Here is a 12093-nt window from a genome sequence, read left to right as displayed (position 1 = left end):
TAGCTCCAAACACATTAGGAACAAAGAGGATAACCATTTTGCCAAATTCCCTCTCCCCTTTCTTTTTTTTATTAACTTACCAAAGCTACAAATGAACCAAGGCAAGCAAGTGCCGCCTTGAGAGAGAGAGCTCACCCAGGACAGCAACAATTTATTATTTCGAAAAACCAAACTCCTGATGTAGAGTTTCATTGATATAAACTGTGCTAGAGGCCCAAGCCTGCACACACTGAAGTTAACAGCAGCTTTACCATTGACTGAAATGTGTACAAGAGAAGGCCCAGAGGTAGTCTACAGTACTTCACTTTGTGTAGCATCTGTTATATACAAAGCATTACAAAATGCTCCACGCAGTTATGTTAATTGTAAAACCTTGAGAGTTAAATAACAGCAGAGGAAGAGTGAAAATTTGAGGAATCGTAATGGAAAAACAGTAATGTGTTTTCAACTGAGTTCTGAAATAAGCATGAAAGTCAAAAGGCAGTCACAGAAACCTGTTCTAGGTGGCAGGAGGTGTAAAGGAGAAAGGCCTCACAACAGCGAGGAGATTGTCTAAAAGGAAAGCCTGTGCTATGCAAATAGAGGGAGCAGAGAGAATTGCAGTGAGAAACAAGTTTAGCAAGACAGGCTATAGCAAGCAAGACCATAGAGTTGTTTTTAAAAAACAAGAGTGATTTGAACAGAATGTCAAAATGAATGGGGAATCAGTTTAGCAGTCCAGAGAGAAGAACAGCATGTACTGCATTCAGAAATTTACATGAATTAGCAATGAACATATGCTACTCAGAGCTAGAGCAAACCTTGCAAAAGGGTGAAGATACCAAAGACAAAGAAAGGTAGTTTTTCTTGGTATGTGTTTTCAGATTTATCTAAATTAGGATTTCCCGAAGAAAAGAAAAGCAACTAACATACAATACTTGTTTTTTTTCCAAGCACCTTATATTTTGCAGGCATTATAAACACCATGCAAACTGGATAATCCCAGAACAAGATCCAAGATTTCTACTGTCTTTACACACCTACGTGGGGCTCAATCCATTTCCTGCAGGGCTTTTAGATGTCTTCTGCATTCATACTCTAGAACTGCACAGGATAACTATGTATTTATCATACAGTTGTTTTGCCTTGAACAACTGAAATCACACACACTGGCATGACAAGTGAGTTCTCTCTATAGCGCATTCACTGACCGGTGACTGAAATGGTCTCTATGTTGGCAACACTCCTCTACAGCAAGCACCATGTTTCAAACAGTCTAACCCTCATTTATCTTCTATCATCTCCTCTCACTACTGGTAAGACTTTCTCCCAGCCTGCTCTTTCCTCCCATAACTTCACTTCCTTTCTTTAACTTTCTTCAGGTCAGTGGGCTTTGTTTTGCTTTCCTTCATCTGTAACCTCAGATCTATCCCAGGGCATAGATTGGGATCACAAGCTCCACTCTACTCCTTTTCCCTTCTCTCCCCTTCCCCTGGTTGCCCTCTGCTTTCCAGTGGCTACCTTGGAGACAGCACCACCTCTAGGGTAAGAGAAAACAGTGCAGCTGAAACAGGGACACGGCTTGCTTTACCAAAAACAGCATTTTGTACCACAAAAGCATTTTCAGATTAAGCAATAACACCTTGGGAAGAACAAGAGGTTAGGCCGCGGTTGCTCCATGGGAATAATAGAGGAAAAACACCCCAGTCCTTTTATCTGTAATGCTTATACCCTCTCCTTATAACCAGACTTAATTTAGAAGCAACTTGATTCCCACACGTAATTATTTTAGGCAATTATAATACTTTCAAAATATTTTCTCGACAGGTATTTTGAAAATAATTTTCAAGAATTTTTTTTTTTTCAGTTCTGCAAAGCAAATCTATCGTGTCATAACTGCACAAACCATGCAACAACAATCACCTATTCTATCAGGTATAACTGGAAAACATCCCATGCAAAACTAAGGGCTACATTTAACATGGGTAGGAAATTATAATCTATTTATAATTGTGCACAAGAACAATTTAAAGGCCGTTTATTTCTTCTACCTGAACTAATAATGATGAATGATGTAATTACTTCCTACAATTTTTAATGCATTTAGCTATCTTTGAAACCATTAAAATTGTTTGAGTCTTGTAGAGCCCATTATAACTGAAGAAACACCTGAGAGTCAGTATCTGTTAATGCCAGATGCAAGAACATTAAGAGTATTTTTACTTACTAGTATATTTTCCCTCAAATAGTTTGCACTAACACAAATACAAACACCACAAAGTACAGATGATGTCTATGACTTACTAAAAACCACAAAACTCAGCTACCTCTAGGGAAAAAGAGAGACAGTCCCACACCACATTTGACAAACAAAGTAAGAGCTAGCACTAATACCTAAAACTACAGCTAAATAAGTAGTTATGTCAAAACTACTATTTGGCTGGAGCACCAGGATTAAGAACCCCCCTGCTTTTTGAAACTCTCTGGAACTTGTAGAGATCTTTGATCTCATCCGAAAGCCAGAATTTCCCAGAGAGCACCCTCACGTTCACGCCAGAGCATCAGTTTAACACTGGCTCGGGGATGAGTAGCACGTGATCAGCTGTCAACTCCCATGCTGTAGTTCCTGATATATGTTGGAGATCAATCAACACAAGTACTGGACTCTTTTGTTTTGCCTTCTGAAAAGTGAGAGGAGCACAAACAAAAGCAACTTGTTGCTGCTGCTAGCTACAGAGCAGTAGCAGTGGCTTCTCTAGCACCGTATTTCCTCTCAATAACAGAATACACCTTCTCGCTGGCATCAGAGATGGCAAGACAAGATCAAGAACTACATAACAGTAGAGTAACCGCACAAAAAGCAAACCAGTCGATTTCACACTTAATGGTTGAATATCTACTTCTTGAACATGAATCAAAACAAATGTAAAGGTGTTTGTGACTAAATATATTTGCACCTTCTATGTGTTACAGTAATATGCTGAAGGAAAGTAAAACTGACAAGTGTTGAAAAAGAAATCCAATGGTTAAATGGCTCACATTACACACACACACACACACACTTGCATTATTCTGATAAATTTTTCTTCTCTAGGTACTCCATAAAGAACGTATGGTATTTTTAAGCACTTTTAGGTCATACTTGAATAGTTACCATTTGTACGGGAGTAACTGACGTGTCAGTATTTTCAAACAAATGTGGCCTCATTTTATTTCAAATGACAGGATAAGCCATAGTTTTATAGGAAGCAGAATGCAAAAATGACACATGCAGGAGTAAGTACACCATTACCAAAACCTGCAAATGCAAGTGGCAAATGAGGAATCTGTGCATGTGAGTACACCTAGTCTAGCTATGCACCGGATCACAGCATCCATGCATCTAGAGAGGTAGGTCTGTGAAGCAGGATGCAGATCTCTGTTTAAAAGCATGAAGGTATCATCCTTGCTTCTTGTTCTCTTATTGTCTGCCTGCACACTTGATATAAATATGTCTTTTAAAGGAAAAAATATTCAGCTAACTTGTAATACTATTCAGAATAAATTCATTCACAACTGCTTGCCAAAATGCTTATTCTTTCCAAGAAATTACATTTTTAAAAATTATTTTTGTGTTCTGCTAGTTATGTATGATTTTATAAATATGCAGCACAGCAATAGCATACTGTATGTAAATAATTTGGCAAAGAAAAGTTATTTTAATTGAAGCCACCCTGAAAGGCTTTTAGGTATATTTTATAAATGTAAAGACAAAATTTTAAGTTGGATAGATTTCATATGCCCTGCATAATTGCCTAACAACAAGATCTATGTGGGACAGGTTATTTAACACTACAGACCATTTTGAACTTTTTAACTCTTAAAAGTCCTATTAATTAAACTAATGAATTTGTATTCCTAAATTCATTAAGAATTTTTTCAAGGCTTCAGGTTAGCACTTGAGCCTTGGGTTGGTTTGTTTTTTAAAACATTCCTCACAATATTGCTCCTTTCCCTTCTTTCCTCTGTATCTGTTTAGTAAATTTTTACAATTCCAAACAGCTCTCTAACACTGATTTGTCATTTCCAGCTGTACATAAGCACCAAGATAATGAGGGTCTCATCCATGATTGAGTCTTTGAAAGTTACTGGAGCATAATGTCTATTATCTTTAAAGAAACCCAGCAACCCTTGCATCATGACATCAAAATTAGCATAAATAATTGTGTGTGCCGCATAGCTCTGTAAGCAGAACCTTCCATGCTCTTGGGAATTCCATCTTGAGGAGAGGTGGAAGGAACTGTAAAGACAGAAGTGCAGTAGGTGCTCCTGCTGCTTCCCTTCAGTTCAGAAAAGTTCAGCACAAAACCTTGCCATTGTCACATGGCTCCTAAAGGAGCCAGCTTTAATGCTACATTTGGTTCTTCCCAGTTCACATCACACTTTTCACTCAGCACTTCATTAGCACAGCAAAGCTAAAATGAGTCATTTCCTCCCTACTGGCCTTTTCATTATAGACTTCTTACAGTATTTCTTGCTTTCACGGAGTTCTTAGGAAAGGAAATATACTGGGTTAGCCTTTGGAAAATTAAAAAAAAAAAACCAAAACAAAACAAACAAAGCTTTAAGCTGACACATGGAATTACCAACATAAACTGACCCACTGCAACAACTACAAGGGTTGAAACAAAAGCCCCTTCTGTTCTCCACGGGGTGACAAGGCTGACTTTGGGTGACTAAGACCCACTGCTATCATTAACAATATAGTACCCTGATATTCTCAACACTCCATCAACAGCATTTTATAAGTGGTTTTCCCCACAGCCAGGTTTTTTTCTTTATTCAAGTATAAATTTTTGATAGGTTTTTTAAACTAGAATGACAAAACAATGTTAATGAGGAAATAATTCTTTCACAATACAGCCTTTTCAACTAGCTAATTGGTCTAAGAGAGTATCAATTTTAGCTGACCTATGCCAATTTATACTGCCTGAAATTTTTTCCAAGGTTTCTATTTCTAGAAATTCACATAAGCATCCTTCTTCCCCTTAATATTACAAACCTCATAGCCACCACTGAGGGATAGACAGGCAGCAACTCATTAGCAAGGTGTAAGTGTGGATTAAACTAATTAGACAATGATGGCAGAGCTGTTCTCCTAGTCTGAAGCCAAGAACACTCTTGCTTTCTTGATGCCGAGACAGGAAAGTATTATTGTCCAAGTGAGCTGAGCAGCTCATCATGGCAGCTTTCCATATTTCAACAGCAGAGACAAGGCCTGAAACAGGCTTCACATATGGCCAAAAATAACCATTCCATGCAAATGGATTAATTTATGGTTCTCAAATCAAGGAGACTTTCATTCTTTTTTTTCCCTCAAGAATAAACTTGCCTCTTTAAAGGGGAACAGAAGATTTTCTTTTTTTTCCAGAAACATCTAATTCTAACCATCTCCTATATGCTACTTTTCATCAGAACTACTTACACTAGAAAATACTCACCCTGTCTGACAGATTATCTAAAAACTAATGGGAGCAAGACATACTTTGTATTATTAGGTGTAGAATTAAAAACTGCCTTAAAAACTTCCTTCTCTGTGCAGACAGAGCTTTAGAGAATAAAGTATAACCAACACAGAAGAAAAATGCTTGCTTGCTTACTGTTGCACAAGGGATGATCTACCAATGCCAAAAAAAACCCCAAAGACCAGATTTTCAGGGCACTGACACGATGTTCTTCATCTATTCCATATATTTCAGGAAACAGATATGACACAATGACCACTTCTAATCATCGGCATGCTGAGCTACACTTGGACTGGAGAACTAAAACTGAAAGTTAATTATCTACCAAGGCCTGACGTTGTGAAGAGCCTGATAAGGTACTTCATCTACGAAACATTCAACTGCAGAGTGATTAAAACAAAGCCAATTTATGTCAAGTGAAGTCTAGGTTTGCAAAAAGTAAAAGGAATAAAAGCACAGAAAAAAATAAGTAGAAGTAACACAGTGAAACGTAGATGCCTTGAATTCTTACTAAGTTATTCTGAGGCTTTGAGCAGGTAACTTTTCCATAGAATGACATGGAAATTACTGATAAACATGTAACTGCTTTTAAGGTTAGGAACTTAATTCTTTCAAAAATCATATATTTACTAAGCTATATTTCTAATTATAAAATTATTGAAAGTAATTTACTATAGAAAATATATTTCACCTTCTCGAAGCTGGACTGGTTCTGCTGAGTTTTCACCACTCATTAACACAACAAAGCCTGCAGCTGTTCGGACTGAGGCTTGCCACGTTGACAATGCAATGGGTGGTTCCTGGCATGGGAAAAGGGCTCTGTTGTTTATTGGCGATCCCATCGTATAAACACATGGCCTAGATGGAAGGAAAAGAGATTGAAGTTGGAGTTACAATAAGAAAGACTGAAGTAAGTTTGCTGTCAAAAATCAAACCTACTGTTGTACTGAGGGTTTTTTTTAACCTCAGCTATGTAGGTTTCAAATCTGTATGACATGAACCAACCAAAGTATGATCTAAGTATTTAAGACAGGATGAAGAAAAACAAGACTACCACAATAATTTTTACATAAACTAGAAAAGAGTAACTCCAGTCTTTCCCCTCTCCTGCTTCTGCATGAGCCTTCCAGCCTCATACAATAGCTCTCAGCTGAACCATAAGGCCAAAGGCAGCTTCTGAATATCTTCTGAAGATGCCATTGCAGGGCTTCACTAACACCTGCGACACCTCCCTGTTGTCATCACAGTAGTGCTTTCATTATTATTAATCCCATCTCTCTGTACAACCTGGAGGCTCATCCAAACTCAGAGCAGTAGATCTAGCCTTGAGCCTTCCTTAGTCCAAGCCTCAATAAATCTTGACATTTTTACATTTCTTCTTGCAATAAGGTAATGCATACTAGCTCACCTGCCTTTCAGAATTTCAACCACAGGGCATATAATGAGAAGAAAACATTTCCTCCCTATCAGCCCCAGCCTCCTTCTTGCTTTTCACATAGCAATCTTCCTTGTAGTATTGCTCTCTCTGCAGTTTCTCTAACCCTCTCCTAGGCAGCCTCTTCTGCCCCTTTCCAATTTCAGCAGTAATATTTCATGCCAGCCGATTTCTTATTAGCAGCTCAGCCACAGCTGGGAAGGTAACAAGGCCTTTCATTAACTCCTAGCTTGCTGTTCCTGGTGCACAGATGTAGTAATTCTTGGTTTACTTCTTTTGTTGCAGTTTGCAGTTTTATCTTAATTCCTAATACTTGCGTAACACCACCCCTTAGCTTAAAAAAGCTAAGCTTTCAAATATAAATTATATAAAACAAACACAGCCAGTAGGTTTCTCCAGCTAAAGAAAGAAAATTTTGAAAGCATCACTTCACTGCACTGAGTTTTTAAAAACCTGTGATATTTAAAGCCAATATTCTGGGAAGACAACACATTATTTTGTGAATGCTTGAGGCTAAAAATACTCTGATCAGTATCTTTCATAACTTGAATTTAAAAATCATCAAAACACTTTGGAAAATAGGAGACAAGTTGTTAGGGCAAAATCTATTTTGCAATGGCTAAGATCTGAGCATCTTGTTTACTTTGCTCCAAAAAGTTCCTCCGTTCAAATTATTCCTTCCCTAAAGCCAACTCTAAACTACACAGAGGGAAAGAACTTGGAGATACTGATGACCACAGATGAGAAATATTCTGAAGCTATTTTTGCCCTCTTGTCAAATGTGTTATCTGTGCTACTGGATTCAAAGCTGTCCATGGCACAATCAAGTTACTGTGGCTTAACTAATGCAGGCCAGCTGATCTGTCAGTAAAACAGGGAGGGAAACTGCAGTTTAAGTAGGCCTATTGTTAATGCAGACAAACAAAAAGAAAATAATCTGGCTCCCTCTGCCATGTATCAGAGTGAGTAGAGTAGGGCATAGATATCCAGTGAAGCTCAATAGATAACTGCAGTGGCAAGAAAGTCAACTAGTTATCTTTTACCCAGTAAAACACAATGGACAGCTAAGTGTAAAAGACTACTAATCTGTATAAATCTTTGATTAGCTTTAATTTCTTTGGAATTAATCTCCTAAAACTGAATCTGTTACCAACTCTGATATACATAAAATAATTGGATTTTCTCCCAGAAAAAGAAACAGTGCATGGCAGTGAGTTCACAAGCAAAAGGAAGAGCTTGCTTTTTCACCTCCTATGAGGTTCTGCTTCCTCGTTATAATGCTAGGCAAGAGATACTGGACACATTATTTACCCTAAAATGTATGTGTGCTGGGAGGGGATGTGGAGAAAAGTATGGTTCCTCATTATGAAAACTTCATCAAAATACACAGGATTATAAAAAGAGATCCTAGTAGAGTTTATAGGAATGAGAGGAAACGTGGGGTTAATGACTGCTGACATACATATTTTACCAATGATTTACCATGCATTTGTGAAGGCTGTTTTGCTGGGTGCCATTGGTACAACCCAGTCTTAAAAGCAATATAGGGGATTTTCATATCCTGAAGAAATTTTAGAGGAAAATGCCACAACGACTGAGAAAACGGGCTGGCAGAACAGCGCTAAGCAGAATGTTGCAACGCTGTGTCAAATACAATACAAACATAACGCAGAACAGACATTACTGAGACCATTAATGTTATCTTGCTCTCAGAGAGCACTTTTTACCTGCAGACCATAAAGTGTTTTACAAATAATGTCAATACCATTTTGCAGATGGGGAAAATGAAACACAGTGAAGAGATTTGCTAGTGCTAGTATTCAAGCTGCGCCTACAGGCTTAGTTTCAAGCCTCCCAGTCCAATAGCTTTCACATTGGACTAGGAAGCCTCTCTTTATGAGAAATAATACAGATTACATAACTAACTTTTTTCCCTAAAACATTTTAATGCTGAAATACATATACAGGCAGGTCACAAGTCTCTACAAGTAAGACCCAAGTAGAAAGGGAGTTAGAAAACTGGAGAAAGTCTGGTCAAGTACGTAATCTTTTCTTTAAAACTAAGCCTCCTTTCCACTCCTCACCCTTTTTAATACCATTTTTGTCCAAGTATACTTTTTAACTTCATTATTTCAAATGAAAATGTATTCAAATATGTCAAAGTCTGCTAAGAAAAGAGTAATGAAACATACAAGTTCAAATTTCGAGAGCAAACTATCATAACAACAATTACATCAGCTTTTAATTAGATATTCATACATTCATAGCAAGATCACCTGGAGGCTTGACTGACAGCATGCCATCAACTGAGATGTCAGCTAACATTGAAGAGTCTCCTGTTGCTTTAGAGGAGAGCGTTTATAAGGCAAACTCACCATTTTTTCTTCATCTTTTCTTCTTTCACTGGAAATTTTAATCTATTTTCTTCTCACCCTAAAATATACCTCCACAGGTTTTTTTGCTTCCCATGACAAATCATGTTTCACTTTGCTAATTTTTCATACTTCATTTACAGTAGTAATTTCTTTTTACAACATTGGTAATAGTGCAGTGTTACTTTAGGACACCCACTGCAGCTGACAGTTTTCTTTGTTCTGGGTCAGGCAGCACAATTCCAGCACTTAAGAGGACCAGAAATACAATTCTTTCCCTGGTATGGATGAGACTTTTCACCTGATCCAGAAAAAGAAAAATTACTAGCTAACCAAGGTACATCAAAGAATAGCAATGACAAATAATTAGTTTTAAACCGCTTTTGTCAATTGATACAGAATTTGCCTTTTTTCTGGTTTATCACTACTACTGCTAGCAAGAAACTCCACGGTTCCTTTTTCCTACTATCTATCCTCTCCGTCTTCTTTCACATTTAATAGTCTTGTAACGTTCAAATCATCTACTTATGTAATATGTTGTTTATGCCAGCCATAATCTTTGCCACCTGTGCTGGTTTTGGCTGGGGCAGAGTTAAGTTTCTTCACAGTAGCTAGTACGGGGCTCTGTTTTGGATTTGTGCTGGGAACAGTGTTGATAACACAGGGATGTTTTCATTACTGCTGAGCAGCGCTTACACAGAGCCAAGGCCTTTTCTGCCTCTCACACCACCCCACCAGCGAGTAGGCTGGGGGTGCGCAAGAAGTTGGGAGGGGGCACAGCTGGGACAGCTGACCCCAACTGGCCAAAGGAATATTCTGTACCGTATGAGGTCATGCTCAGCATAGAAAGCTGGGGGGAGAAGAAGGAAGGGGGGGACGTTTTGTTTTCCCAAGTCACTGTTACGCGTGATGGAGCCCTGCTTTCCTGGAGATGGCTGAACACCTGCCTGTCCATGGGAAGTAGTGAATGAATTCCTTGTTTTGCTTTGCTGCGTGCGCAGCTTTTGCTTTCCCTATTAAACTGTCTTTATCTCAACCCACGAGTTTTCTCACTTTTACTTTTGTGATTCTCTCCCCCATCCCACCGGGGGAGAGTAAGCGAGCAGCTGTGTGGTGCTTAGCTGTCGGCTGGGGTTAAACCACAACACCACCATAGGCTGGAAGAGATAAGGAAACTGAATACAGCAACAGTAAGATAAGCAGAGAACTCAGAGTATTTGTCTAATTATTTGTTACACTGGAAAAACAAGCACCCACAAAACACAAAATACATCTCTGGTCACTCATCTGACCAACTTTATCACTAGTAATTCCCAGTGAGCAACAATCCAGGCTACTGGAGAAATCAAGCACTAGATCTGGTATTGTTTGGTTTTGCTCCAAGAGGAGACTCGGGGTTGTCTGTCATTCAGTAATCTCCCAGAGCCAAGGATTCTGAGGAAAATTTGGTTCATGCAATCCTAACTCACCAGTATTCCATATATTTTCAAAACATAACAGTTCAAACCAGCTTTTGCCGAGTCTCCCTCTCCCATTTAAGCATATCAATTATAATAACAAATTAGGCTACTACCTTAAAGCTAATAATAAATGTTCAGTTGATACTCTGTTCTCCAAACAGGAATCTGCAGGTCTCCTTTGAGATACCTGCCATCAAACACCTGAATCACGTCCTAAGGATCAGCCATGTCAACATGCTTTGGTTAGCACCTGTTTGAAGCTTTCTCAAGGAAAATGCCCATCTCAGCAACTCTATCCCCTTCCTGTATTTGAAAAAATACATTCCCTATTTCTTCAAGGGTTGTCTACATGTAAGGATGTAAGGTGGCAACCTCCTGCAACTACAAGGCCACTCCTTGTAAAACCACTGCTGTTTGCAGCTGTTTCTCACCCTAAATTACAGTACCACTTCCATGAAGCAGCAGAATTTCCTGGCATCTAAATCACACCAACTTTTCTGTTTTGCCTTATCAATTTATGTATCTGCAAGATGCCAGTGACTGTCATCAGATTCCAATAGAGCAGGTATTCTTGTTTCCATTTTTCTGTTGAATAAAACACCAGACAATAACTACCCATGCCTTTTTCAAACCATTCTCCAATTTAAAAGTACTAAATATGATTATGAGATCAGTGATTCCACCGACTTTTTCAGTAATCTCTGTTACTCTGATGCTGTTTTCCAACAGCTGGATAGCTACATTTCTAAACTGATACTTCACTGTAAATTTTTTGGATTTTTGCCCATTAATATGTGGTCCACATCAAGTATATCAATCCTGCTTCTTCTAGACACAGTACAAGCACAACCTCCTGTTCAGAAGTTTTATCTTTTGGTACAGCCATTACTGGGAAGCAAGGATAATAAAGTTAAGACAGGGCATACCTTTTTCATCAAAAGTAAATCAATTTAATACTTACTGTGCTCCCATTTTGCCTCTAACAATAAGGATTTTTTCACTTGCTTTCACCTGTATTTTTGGCAAATGCAATACGCTTAACAGCTTCTTCAATGTTGTTATAAGAAAGATTCGTAAGTTTGAAATCACACATCTGACCAATCCCTTAGGTATTCCACTCCCTGTACATCTTTTAATACTACTTCTGTAACACCTTAGGAAGTACCACCTGACTGTGTGTAAACAAAATTTAATTTCATAGCTATAGCTCCTGTTTAAACGGTAGTAGATTGGAAATAACTGAGTATTGGCAGAGAAAACAGACTTCCTAATTGCTCTATTCCCACAGCAGTGAACAAAAAAATCCAACCCCTTTTAAGCCTCTGTCTTTAAAAACAGAAGAC

At 38.3% G+C, this 12093-nt stretch overlaps 1 protein-coding gene across 1 annotated transcript in view; it reads right to left on the bottom strand.

Moving 5' to 3' along the window:
• Positions 1-12093, bottom strand: part of LOC103920405 (chromosome unknown open reading frame, human C9orf3) — a 193565-nt gene that overhangs the window by 173962 nt on the left and 7510 nt on the right. Inside the window, 1 exon segment of the mRNA XM_009328133.1 lies at positions 6175-6341. Coding sequence (XP_009326408.1) covers positions 6175-6341 — 167 coding nt within the window.

Source organism: Pygoscelis adeliae, unplaced genomic scaffold, assembly GCF_000699105.1.
Source record: "Pygoscelis adeliae isolate BGI_AS28 unplaced genomic scaffold, ASM69910v1 Scaffold45, whole genome shotgun sequence".
In the NCBI taxonomy this organism is placed as follows: domain Eukaryota; kingdom Metazoa; phylum Chordata; class Aves; order Sphenisciformes; family Spheniscidae; genus Pygoscelis; species Pygoscelis adeliae.
This window is presented reverse-complemented; position numbering and strand designations above follow the sequence as displayed.